Source organism: Rutilus rutilus (assembly GCF_951802725.1).
Source record: "Rutilus rutilus genome assembly, chromosome: 12".
In the NCBI taxonomy this organism is placed as follows: Eukaryota; Metazoa; Chordata; class Actinopteri; order Cypriniformes; family Leuciscidae; genus Rutilus; species Rutilus rutilus.
In genome coordinates this window covers 30,840,081-30,852,444 of record NC_140217.1, presented here as the reverse complement: position 1 = coordinate 30,852,444, position 12,364 = coordinate 30,840,081, and the positions used below count along the sequence as shown (strand labels likewise).

Below are 12,364 nucleotides of genomic sequence, written 5' to 3'. Positions count from 1 at the left end.
AAAATAAGTGCATGGAAACAAATTATGAATTTATGTTCAAAGTAGTCCAATGTACATATTAGCTAAATACATTTAATAAAGGCTGAAGTGAGACCCAAAATGAGGTAACAGATTCGGTTATGCTGCCATATCAGATAGACCTTGACCAAGCTGTAAATAGGCTACAGAAAAGAGAAGTTTAGATTTCTAAGTTTAGATTAGAAAATAATGGATTTAGTTTTAATTAACCATTAACTAGTCGTTCTGTGACCCTGCTGTATGTCTGTTGCGGTTTACATCCGCAAATGCAGAAGAGAGAGTTTTAGGCATCGACAGAGTTCATTTTGATCACAATCAAGCAATTTTGTGTGAAATAGAAGAGGGTAACAGATTTTGGCAACTTCAAATGCTGTGTTGTCGGATGTGGTGAACCTGCTGTAGCCTATATCTGCAGCTGTTCACATTAAACCAAAATTATTTATATAAAATAGACAAGATTAGACATCACCAGAGTGAATTTGGAAAGTCATAAGTGAACGAGAGGAGAGAGGGGAAACAGATATCCTGTCATGCTGCCTTGTCAGATTATGTGACCGTGCTGTTATCTGCTGCTGTTCAAATCAGACCAAAATGAGTATGAAACAGAGAGGTTTAGAGTACACATCACCAGAGTTAGAAAAACTTTAAAAGCCATTTTGAGTGAAATAGCCTAGAAGGGAACAGATTTAGTAAACCAATGCTACCTCGTTAGATTCTGGGCTATATCTGCATGCAGCTATTTCTAAAATATGAGTGCATTTGGATAACATTACATTCATTCTGTGTGATATAAAGGAGGGTAACAGATTTTGGCAGCCTAATGCTGTGTTCGCTCTCGGATTCAGTGACCATGCTGTATAGGCTCATGCAACATGTTCACAAGGCAATCAGACCAGGATGCTTTCAAAAATACAGAAAAGTTTAGACATAACAAGAGTGAATTTGAAGAGCTTTACAGATAGTCTGTCCTAAATAATAATAATAACAACTCCGTTTTATTTATTTGATGCATTTGACAGAATCAGAATTTAATCAGAAAAGTAAAACGAAAAAATAATACGAAAAATAATAATGATACAATAATAATGATAGAGCAAGCATTGGACTCGGACAACTTGTCTAAAAATATTATTTCTTGAAGTAGGTAGGCTACCTTCTCCCCGCCAGTGCACGCGCGCCTGGCGCATTCTCGCACGAATTTTAGCCTAATGAACAGCGACCTCTACAGTCACAGATTTCTCTAATCATCAATTTCAACCTCAACACAACACCAGAACTGGGTAACTAAAGCACATGTTACACGACATTAAATGGCAGTTATTGCCATTGAGATGAATGGGAACGTAAACAGATAGCTTTAGAAATGTTAGATGAACTCAGGCTAGTGAACTCAATCATTTCAGAAAGACACGTCACCTGACTGATCACATGACCATTGCCGCTTAGCCGGAAGTGCAATTCAACACGATCAGAGTTTAAACTGGTTATGGCATCAATATTGAACAGCTCTGTGGTTTTATTTCTATGCATTGTGGCAGCACGTTGTGATATAGGCGACATCGTGCTCGAACAGAGTCCGCAGTCTTCGGAGTCGCAGAGCACGGGTTGTGGTTGTCAGGGACTGAACAGGGAGGAGGTTGCTGTTGATGTGAGTTATGAAAACAAACTGGAACATCAAGATGATGCAAATATATACTCCAAAACAGCAAATGAAAGTCCACACACGATAGAGCCTGGTGTACGCACTAAGGTAGGTTTGTTATCATTATCATAGGCTAGACAAGTAAAGTATTGTTTAGTTAAAGTTCATTGAGGTTAATTGATCATTGAGATAAAGTTCATTTTAAAATAAAATTGATAAAGTGGGCATGGGACCAGTGTGTGTATGTCAATCTCAAAAAAGTAGAGAAAAGTGCAATAAAAATATAAGTAAGTTAGACCTATAGATTTGAATGCAATACTCTAAGGCCTGGTTTCACAGAGAGGGTTTAAATTAAGCCAGGATTAGGCCTTAGTTCAATTAGGATATTTAATTATCTTTTTAAAATGTTCCTTTAAAAAAAAAAACATTACTGGTGTGCATCTTGAGACTAATCAGTGCAAAGTTGCTTTGAGTTCCCTCATAAATGAAAATTCTGTCATAATTTACTCAGCCTCAAGCTGTTCCAAACCTGTATGAATTTCAGGCTTGGAACAACTTGAGGGTGAGTTAATGATGGCAGAATTTTCATTTTTGGATGAGCTGTCCCTTTAAGACAGCTCAAACCTTTTACTCTGGGACTAGGCTTAAGTCTTGTCTGTGAAACCGGACAGAAATCTTCTATAGCCATATAACAGCTTATTGTGTGGAATGACTCAAATGACAGTCTTGGTCACCATTTACTTTCATTATATTGACAAGAACAACATTCTGATGTAAATAACTTCTCATGGAGGAAAGAAAGTTATATGAGAAAAAGACATGATGATAAAAAAAAGTATTTTCATTAACTACTGCATTAAACATTTAACAAAACAGCCACAGAACAATCTGAATGTTGTGTGTGTATGTGTGTGTAGCTGGTGCTTCTGCAGGGAGGTTGGTTTATGATGGGAACGGATGACCCAGGGATACCCCAGGATGGAGAGGGACCGCAGAGGAGAGTGAGGCTGGACCCTTTTTACATTGAAGAGCACGAGGTCACAAACAAGCAGTTCCAACACTTCACCAACCAGACAGGCTACATCACAGAGGTACAATCCCATTTGCAGAAATGCTTCTTTTTTTAACCCAATAACAATACTCTCACCCACAGTGTTACCAATTCACCTACTTATTGTGATTTAACTTGGATATTCTATAATCTTTTCAGATTTATTTTGCCTCTGTCCCAACTTTTCTTTGTACTTTTGTTTGTTAAAGGTTCAAGAGAATTAACGAATCACAGATTGTTGTTTTTATAGCATTTTACAAAATGTCCCAACTTTTCTGGAAATGACGTTGTAAATAATATCCATTTACAGGGCCATAAGACAAATAATCAATACTCATGCTAGCTAAATCGGCTATTTATATCTACAGGCTGAGCGTTTTGGAGACTCTTTTGTTTTTGAGGGACTTCTGAGTCAGGAGGTGAAGAGCACTCTGTTACATGCGGTGAGAAAAGAATATCTTTAGGGCAGGGAAAAGAATATCTTAAAGACAGAGAAAAACTTTAAAATGAACTACAAATATAGTCAACTTTTGTTATAGCCAAGAATAAACAGTACTGGCTGTGCTACAGTTTGCCTGTTTATTTATGGTCAGTAGGTGGCTGCTGCTCCTTGGTGGTCACCAGTGAAAGGTGCAGACTGGAGACATCCAGAAGGACCAGATTCAACCATAGAGCACAGGTAAAGAAAATATATGTAAGCAATATCACATGAGCAACCAGTGAATGATTGCAATACAACGCCCACAATACTGTATAAACCGATGATATGCTTATCTGTATTTAAGTCATATGCTTGTGTAGAAGTCATATTAAATATAATCTCTGTGTTTGTATCTAGGATTAATCACCCTGTTCTGCATGTGTCATGGGCTGACGCACAGGCGTACTGTCACTGGGCCAAACGCAGACTTCCTACTGAAGCTGAGTGGGAGTTGGCCTGTAGAGGGGGACTTCAGGATAGGTGCGTTTGTGTCTGTGTTTTGTTCTCACTTTTTGTCAATTTGAATGTATTTTTTAACATATTCTCCCTCTATCACTCTTGTTAGGCTGTACCCATGGGGAAATAAACTAATGCCTAAAGGGCAACACTATGCTAACCTGTGGCAGGGAGATTTCCCTAAACACAACACAGCAGAGGACGGCTATGCTAACACATCACCGGTAACGCTAAGAATAAATTAGCTGACAAAATACAAAAGATACTTACACATGTAAATTGTCATAAATGAATGCAGTTTTTTTTTTTAAATAGTTTTATTTAAATTTGTAGATATTTATAGTAGCCCTTTATCCTGATTTACAGCTCAACCCTTGTGTATTTGATTTGAGAGAAGCAGATGTTTAGCATGTACATTGGATGTAAAAAAAATACACACCCCTATTAAAGCAGCATTTTTTGATGTAAAAAAGAAACAAAGATTAATCATATTAGAACTTTTTCACCTTTAATGTAAAAATCAGGGCTGCTTTTCTCAAATGCATCGTGAGCCAATTTGATCATTGAGGCCGGTGGTGGCAATGGTTCTACGAACTTCTACGATCTGTTAAATTTAGAGGGCACCTCCCGTGCAATTTGTTTGTAGCCCTCACACAATTATGAAGGAGTGTGCACACTTTAAGTTATTTTAAGTATTTATTTTGATCTTTTTTCTCTTAACTGTGTCAGTGTGGTTTTCAGTGGCATTCCATAGGCTATATTTTTACATTAAAGGTGAAAAATTATGATAATTATTTTCTCCCACTTTTTTACATCGTAAAACACAGCTGTTTTAACAGGGGTGTGTAGACTTGTGTATATCCACTGTAAAAACATTTTAAGTGATGTCTTGGGCAGGTGATGTCATTTCCTGCCAATGGCTTTGGTCTGTATGACATGGTGGGGAACGCATGGGAGTGGACGGCAGACTGGTGGAATGTACATCACAATACAGAAGACAGATATAATCCTGTAAGGAAGCATGCACACACATCCACGCTTAAAAAGTCTTTCTTTATACTCAAAAGGGAATGTTAACCCATTATACTAATGCTAAAAAAAAAATCCACAGAAAGGACCAGAATCAGGGACAGACAGAGTCAAGAAAGGAGGATCGTACATGTGCCACAAGGTAAAACATACACAAAGCCATCTACTCTATGACTGACAAATGGACCTCAGGGTTATACACTACCATTCAAACGTTCTTCTTTTTTTTAAAGAAATTAAAACTTTTGATTAGCAAAAACTGATTTGGTTGATCAAAAGTGACAGTGAAGACATTTATAATGTTACAAAATATTTCTATTTCAAATGAGTGCTGCTCTTTTCAACTTTCTATTCATCAAAGAATCCTGAAAAAAAAAATGTAGCATGGTTTCCATGAAAATATTATGCAGTACTTTTTCAACATTAATACTAAGAAATGTTTCTTGAGCACCAATCAGCATTTTAGAATGGGTTGTGAAGATTATTGATTGCTGAAAACTCAGCTTTGACATCATACATTAAGATAGAAAACATTTATTTGAAAAACTGTTTTCGCTGTATTTTTGAGCAAATAAAAGCAGAATTGGTGTGTATAAGTGACTAATTTTACAGAGCCCAAAATTTTGAACAGTATTGTAAAGCTGGTCTCTACATATTTAGTCTGCACATATATCCACCTAAGTGGAAAACACAACCTTCATCTGTAAAAACAACAGGGTTCGTACGGTCATAGAAAAACCTGGAAAAGTCAGCAATTATTGACAAAAACAGTAAATTTTCAGGTCTAGAAAAGTCATGGAAATTTATTTCAAAATATTTATATAATAGAATATGTTTAAGTGATAATATTGGTTAGACACTCTACAATACTTAATGCTCATTCGATCTATCCGACTGTGGCATTCCATCAGATTTCGTTTTGCAGCGTTGAGCATTATAACCAAACACGTACGTTTCTGTTGAGCTTATGAATGTGATGGCCAATCAGAGGCTTTGTAGTTTGTACTTTGGTGTAAATTGCAGAAGTGAAAAAAAAAAACTTGACTGGGGGAATTCACATAGGAAGGGATGTTATCTTGTTGATGATTGATGGTTATCTAATGAGATTAATGATAAATAAGAGGCAAAGCTGTTTTAAAATGTTCTTAGTTACCAAATTTTGTATTCCAAACGTTTGTCTCTGGCACTGCCACCTTGTAAAGTTACTGGACACTTATTTACCTATTTAACATTGTTGCCTCCCATTGATGTATGTTCATCCATTGCTACACAGTGGAGTTCTGAGGATCAGACACAGTATTTTATCTAACCGTCTTACTGGTATGTCAGCGGTATTTAAATGTTTATTTTGTAATAAACCACATAGCTTGTCATTAATTGGTTATGATATGCTGTGATTTGTTTGAACATGGATTTTTATTCTTATTTTACACAGGCGTTTCATGGAACAGTAGGTCATTAATATTTGCGTTAAAAATCATAGAAAAGTAATGGAAATGTATTTGTAGAAATAGGTATGAACCCTGAAACAAGCTTTTTTTTCAACTTATTTGCATGCATGATTGTAAAGACATTTTTCTCTCTCCGTAGTCTTACTGCTACAGATACAGGTGTGCGGCCCGTAGTCAGAATACCCCGGACAGTTCTGCCTCTAACCTGGGCTTCCGCTGCGTCTCTGACGCTGATCCATAACCTCATCATCAGTTCTCTTACTGTCAAATGCTTGAAGTCTTGAGGAATATTGAATTTTATGCAAATAAAACTATTTGTATTTTTTGTACAATTTGGTGTTATTTATTTCAGTTCTTTTATTTCTTCCTTTTTTGTATAATTACAGAAGGTATTGAAATGTAAAGATACGCTTAGATTATCATTTCGAAGTCAAATTTAAAAATGGAGAAGAAATTCTGTGACCTACAATTTATTGCTTAACAACAGACTAAAAGACGTGTACAGTTTTGACAGTTGTAGCTAGGGAGAATGTGTAATGTATAAGACAAGTAAAAGTACAGACAGGAGGGGTGTTTTTCTGTTCCTGTTTTTTATTAGATCCAACATCAACCTCAAATAATCAAGTGAAGAATTAAAATTGCTGATGAGTTGTGAGTTTGTTGATGCTGATATTCAGATGACAGAGAATCAAGGTGTGGCAGGGTAAGCGGAGCCGATGTACTTCTTTCCATCGCCATAGCTGCTGTTGTCCCATGTGTAGGTCTGAATGCCCAGACTCTGCCCTCCCAAACTCACATAACACCTGAGAAAGCAGTCAAGCATTTCAGATGGTTAAGGTGGATAATTAAATGATAATCAAATTATTACAAATGACAATTGTTTTAATTTGTGTGTCAGGAAGGGCATCTCGACGTAAAAACCTTCATGGCAAATCAAGTGTGTGTGAAGTGGACCCTGCAAATGAGTGGGAATAACGCTGGGAAGATGGATGGATGGATAATCGTTATAATTTAATTTAATTCTATATTTCAGTGGACGCTAATATAGTCGTTATGGTTATTATTATCATTATTATCGTTATAGTTATCGTTCTTGGTGTGAACGGGCCTTCATTTTGAAGGATATGCTATGGATGTTTCTAATATTAACAAAAAAAGAGTTTTATTTGATGAATGGCTGAAAGTGACTTGAGAGAGAACAACAACTCACCTCTTCCCAGGGCGGGTGATGTAGCAGAGACTGTAGATAGCCAGATCAAATTCAGGACTACAGCCAATAAAGGCAGATCCAACCTCTTTGTAATAGCCATTCCAATTAAACTGCATTCCCAGTACGTCAGGATATGTGGTCCACTGAGAGAGAGGGGAAATTTGACTTTTACTAAATCAAAACACTGTAATAGCACTGGTTTGTTTTGATGAAGTACTCACAGGGCCATCAAAACTATGGCTGTAGTAATTCAGGAGGCCCTGTTTCTCACTCTGATAAAACTGCAGCCAGTTGTGGAAACCGGACACCTTACCACTTTTAATTTCCCCTGTTGACACACTACATGTCAGCCAAAGACATACCTGTACAAAATGCATTTTGGCAGCCAATCACGTGGTCACACGCAGACTAACCTACAAAGATGTGCTCAAACCCGCTGGAGTCCAGCTTGCCATTAGCTCGAGAGTAAAGGCCGAACCACATCATCTTCAGATCCTGGATAAACTCACTCTGTGATGAGTATGCACCTGATCCATAACACAATAAAGTATCTATAGTCATTTGACAATCCAAAAACTATTTACATTACAGTTTGATGAAATTTTTTCACATTTTACACCCCAGTTTATTATTTATTATAGTAAATGAGAAGTACAATTAGTAGAATATTAATACTACTGTTCAAATAGTTTATATAATTTTTTATATTTTTGAAGGAAGCTTATGCTCACAAAATACAAAAAAAAAATAAATTGTGAAATATTATTAAAATTTAAAACCGTTTTCTATTTTAATATATTTTAAATTGTAATTTATTCCTGTGATGGCAAAGCTGAGTCTTCAGTGTCACATGATCCTTCAGAAATCATTTTAATATGCTGAATTTATGCTCAAGAAATATTTCTTATTTTGATCGATGTTTAAAACAGTTGTGCTGCTTAATATTTCTGTGAAAACTGATGAACAGAAAGTAAAAAAAAAAAAAAAATGTATTTGAAGTAGAAATCTATTAAAGTAGACATATGATATTAAAAATGTCTTTACTGTCACTTCAAATTAATGCATCCTTGCAGAATAAAAGTATTATTGTTTTTGTCTGACCCCAAACTTTTGAAGGATAATATTATTTCAATATAACTGAATAAAAATATATTCAAACCTAGTTATTGCAGCATTTTTATCACTCTGAGATCGCTCAAATTCATAAGGTCCAAAACAAAAAGAGTTTTGGCGTCACATACCTTTAGAGTAGAGGAAATTGTAGAGCTCCTTGCCCAGGGCCGTGTTCATGGTCTGTTGGAGGAAATTGTCCTGCTCCTGCACTTCCTGTGAGGGCACATCCTCCGCTTCTCCTGTCATCCTTTTATAGTTGTCCAGTAGATTCAGGAGAGCTTGATACGTGGGCTTGGAGAGCAAAGTACTACTAACTTGCTTGAACAATCTAGAGAATATAAGAGTACATTATAATACATAATAACATGCACACATGTGTATTTGTGGTTATGTGTGTCTGTCTTACGGGCGTGATGACAGGTCATTCGCGGAGCCGGTTGCAGAAGAAGAGATCAGTGTCTGAGGTTCAATAACCAGCTCTGAGGCTGTGGCCCTGTTAGAGTCTAACTTGTACAGTGTCTCAGACAGAGACTTGATCTCAGCGTCAGTGACACTGGCTAATGCTTGGGATGTGAAATGGATACACAAAAAAAATGTTAGTACCTGAGGAGCAAAGAAAAGTCTGACAAAGCCTGAGCAAACTGAAAGAATGAAGGGAAGAATTAACATAATTACTGCAAATAAATTAACCAAACAATCAAACAATCTATGTTGTCTTGTAGTCAAGAAAACAGTGCAATGAATCATCACTCAAAAGTCTGAACATGTTTAGTGTTCATCACTTTAAATTTAACTGGATTTGAGTTTATTATATTGTTTGTTGTTATATGTGTGTATCACACAAATGTGTGGGTAACACTGTACAATAAGGACTAAGAATGAACAATTTATTCTTAGTTCATGTACTAATACATTATTAAAATCAAATGTTCAATGTTGTATAAGTTAACATTAGATAATGCACTCAACTAACATGAATGAACAGCTGGATTTTTATTAACTAACATTAACAAATGTTAATACAATGTATTGCTCATTGTTAGTTCATTAATACATTAACAAATGAGACCTTATTGCAAAGTGCATTGTGTGTAGTGCAGATTTTTGAATTAGAATTTAACTCATATGAGATTTGTCTTCTAGGATTTGTAGACTTGTTATGACAATAAACAAATCAATACATTTTGTCTAAATATAATTGTAATTGCTTTCTGTTACAAATAACCAAAGTGAAACTATGAATCATTGCACAATATTGTGGCTTTTACGGCTGTGTTGTTTAGTAGGCTACTTTGAAATGAATGCTGAGATGAACTAAGTGTGTGAAACTATAGCAGTTGACACAGCTGAGTTCCATGCCACTTTTGGCATCCAAAAAAAAAACAGGACTCATGGTTACACTGAGTATCTTATCACAGATAAACCCCTGATGTTTAGAACTAAATCTTTTATAACGCCTATTTTTGTGCCTGTTAAAAAAAGCTGATTTGCAATGCACATGACTCAACAGACCTTGAACATTTTATGTAAGAGATAAAAGCTGTTCGTGTTTGTTCAGAATTACTTTGAGTGATTCATCATCATGTGTGTGATTCGTCTGATTTGTAATTTATTTGTGCCTTTTGTCTAATTGAAGATAGTTACGCTTTACGGGTTTAACAACGCCAGCTATTGTGTACAGTCGAGTAGCTTTATTTTATCCTATATCAAACCTATTTGTTTTCATTTTGTTGACCCTTTAACAAAACAAATATGTACTGTATAATATTTTACAGAATTACTATGTTGAAGTCACCTCGACGACTACTGCTTGCTTGTTATAGAGCTGGTAAGTCCCGCCCCTTCCGCTAACCCCACTGGACCTCTAGGTTGAAAAATCGTCAATGCAAGTGAATGTGAGAAAATAATTATTTTCTGGTCCCGTTTGAATTTTGCCATGAATGTGAACATATGTTGTCTGCGAAATTTTAATATAATTTTTCGTGCTACAATTTAGCGGGTAGAAATTTGATACGGTTAGACTTTGTGTGAGAGCACTTTGTGGACTGCAACTCTTCGCTGCTTTCGATTACATCAGACGGGAATCTGAAGAAAGAACAGCCCATTTTGTTTGAATGGTGACATTTGGGTACAAAACACACAGGCATCTCGATCTGTCTCCATAGATTATCGCAGCATTAGCACCGTGATTTGACAAGTGGAGGGAAAATGTGTTATGGGGTGTTATGTCTTTTCCACAACTGCTAGCCAAAGAATCATACAATATACTATCAAACTCGTAACATGAAAAATTATATAAAAAATTCACAGACAACATATGTTCACATTAATGGCACAATTCAAACGGGACCAGAAAATAATTATTTTCTCACATTCACTTGCATTGACGATTTTTCAACCTAGAGGTCCACTTGGGGACATCTTAGGGCTCTCCACATATGGAGTTGAGGTAATATTTCACATGCTATTAAACATTTAATCGGACTATTTTGAGTTACATTTTATGTGGACGAAGACATCTAGGCAAATTTTGTCATTAACCTATTATTTGTAGGCCTACTAGTTATTAGAGCTTGAGAAATTAACTAAATGATGTCACAATTAGACATAAGGCACATGAGAAAAAGTCAGTGTAAAATTCAGTATCACACTTACAGAATTCCAGAGAATCTGAGAGAGAGAGAGAGAGAGAGAGAGAGAGATACTTTTTTGACTCTTGAATCTTAACAACTCTTTCTTTAATTACAAAAATGTAAAAACATTCCTCAAAAACATCTGAGAGAGAGAGAGAGGGAAACTGCATTTGCATTGGGATAATTGCTATGCTATAAAAGAACAAAAGACACATGAACATGCTTAGTTTAGTAGCTTATGAATGTACAATCAGGATGGAAATTGTAGTTTGTTATGAACTTACCACTGCAGCCCTGAGAGATCAGGGTGAGAAAGAGGATGACGATGACCTTCATCATAGGCGTTAGGCGATGCAGTTGCACGAACTGTAGATTAAGACCCAATTTGTTTTTTTATACCATCTCAGATAAATACATTCTTAGGAACTCCTCCCATGATCCAAAACTCTGTTGCGATACGATAGGACCAAATTTGCTATGAGCAAAAAGTTAATATTAAGAGTGGTGAGATGATTAAAAAAAAGTTAAATAAATATTTAAATAATATAATATTTAAATAAATAAAATAAATGAACCTCTGTTCCTGTTGTTTCAGTCAGTTGGTCTGAAATGTATGAGAACAGCAGTGGTGTTAGTTGTCAGGTTCCAGGAACTGACATCTAGTGGAAATTATGAATAAACTTTAGCATTTAATACAATTTCGCTATTCTATCTTGAAATCATGTTTGCCTCCATTTGGCAAGAACGTGTTCCATATGTTTCCATGCATGGACTGATGAGTGGGCAAACAGTCAGCAAGACCAGGTGGTTCCATTCACACAGCAATCAAGATACTTTTTCAAGATAAAGGTTTTCATCTTGCCTTCTTGCATTCTTTTTCAGCTTTTATTGATACATTGATATCCATAATCCTAATGTGATCATATACAGACCCTTTCCAAAAAATTTGAATATCATGGAAAAGTTTATTTATTTCCATAATTCCATTCAAAACGTTAAACTTCCATAGATTATAGATTCAGGGCCCACAACTTAAACGATTTCAAGTATTTAGTTGGTTATTTGTACATAATTTGGGCTTCCAGCTCATAAAACCCACGAAAACAGGATTTCAAAAAATTAGGAAATTACATGAAATCACACAGTAATTACACAGTGATACCATGGTCATTGAACCAGGTTTGGGTTATTTTGGCAGTGTGTGCAGCCAGGTGCAAATCCTGCTGGAAAATGAAGGAAGCATGAAGTGCTCTGAAAATGTCCTGGTAGACGGCTGCGTT

The 12,364-nt window shown here is 35.9% G+C and overlaps 2 protein-coding genes across 4 annotated transcripts; one reads left to right on the top strand and one right to left on the bottom strand.

Moving 5' to 3' along the window:
• The first annotated feature begins 1,453 nt into the window (after positions 1-1,453).
• On the top strand, positions 1,454-6,460 carry sumf1 (sulfatase modifying factor 1). 2 transcript variants are annotated; one of them, XM_084425414.1, is made up of 9 exons: positions 1,454-1,768; positions 2,578-2,751; positions 3,080-3,130; positions 3,308-3,390; positions 3,550-3,672; positions 3,758-3,872; positions 4,546-4,659; positions 4,760-4,819; positions 6,268-6,460. In XM_084425414.1, exons 1-9 carry the CDS (start codon positions 1,505-1,507, stop codon positions 6,367-6,369), a joined length of 1,086 nt encoding a protein of 361 aa, XP_084281540.1. In that variant the 5' UTR covers positions 1,454-1,504; the 3' UTR covers positions 6,370-6,460. The 2 variants fall into 2 exon arrangements, with proteins under 2 accessions (XP_084281540.1, XP_084281539.1); XM_084425413.1 differs by having other exon boundaries at positions 3,080-3,154.
• Positions 6,461-6,699: 239 nt separating this feature from the next.
• On the bottom strand, positions 6,700-11,750 carry endou (endonuclease, polyU-specific). 2 transcript variants are annotated; one of them, XM_084425415.1, is made up of 9 exons: positions 11,660-11,749; positions 11,369-11,559; positions 11,107-11,121; positions 8,858-9,014; positions 8,580-8,779; positions 7,752-7,865; positions 7,560-7,666; positions 7,339-7,481; positions 6,700-6,931 (listed from the first exon to the last, which is right to left on the bottom strand). In XM_084425415.1, exons 2-9 carry the CDS (start codon positions 11,421-11,423, stop codon positions 6,817-6,819), a joined length of 906 nt encoding a protein of 301 aa, XP_084281541.1. In that variant the 5' UTR covers positions 11,424-11,559; positions 11,660-11,749; the 3' UTR covers positions 6,700-6,816. The 2 variants fall into 2 exon arrangements, with proteins under 2 accessions (XP_084281541.1, XP_084281542.1); XM_084425416.1 differs by lacking the exon at positions 11,107-11,121 and having other exon boundaries at positions 11,660-11,750.
• Between the last annotated feature and the right edge of the window lie 614 nt (positions 11,751-12,364).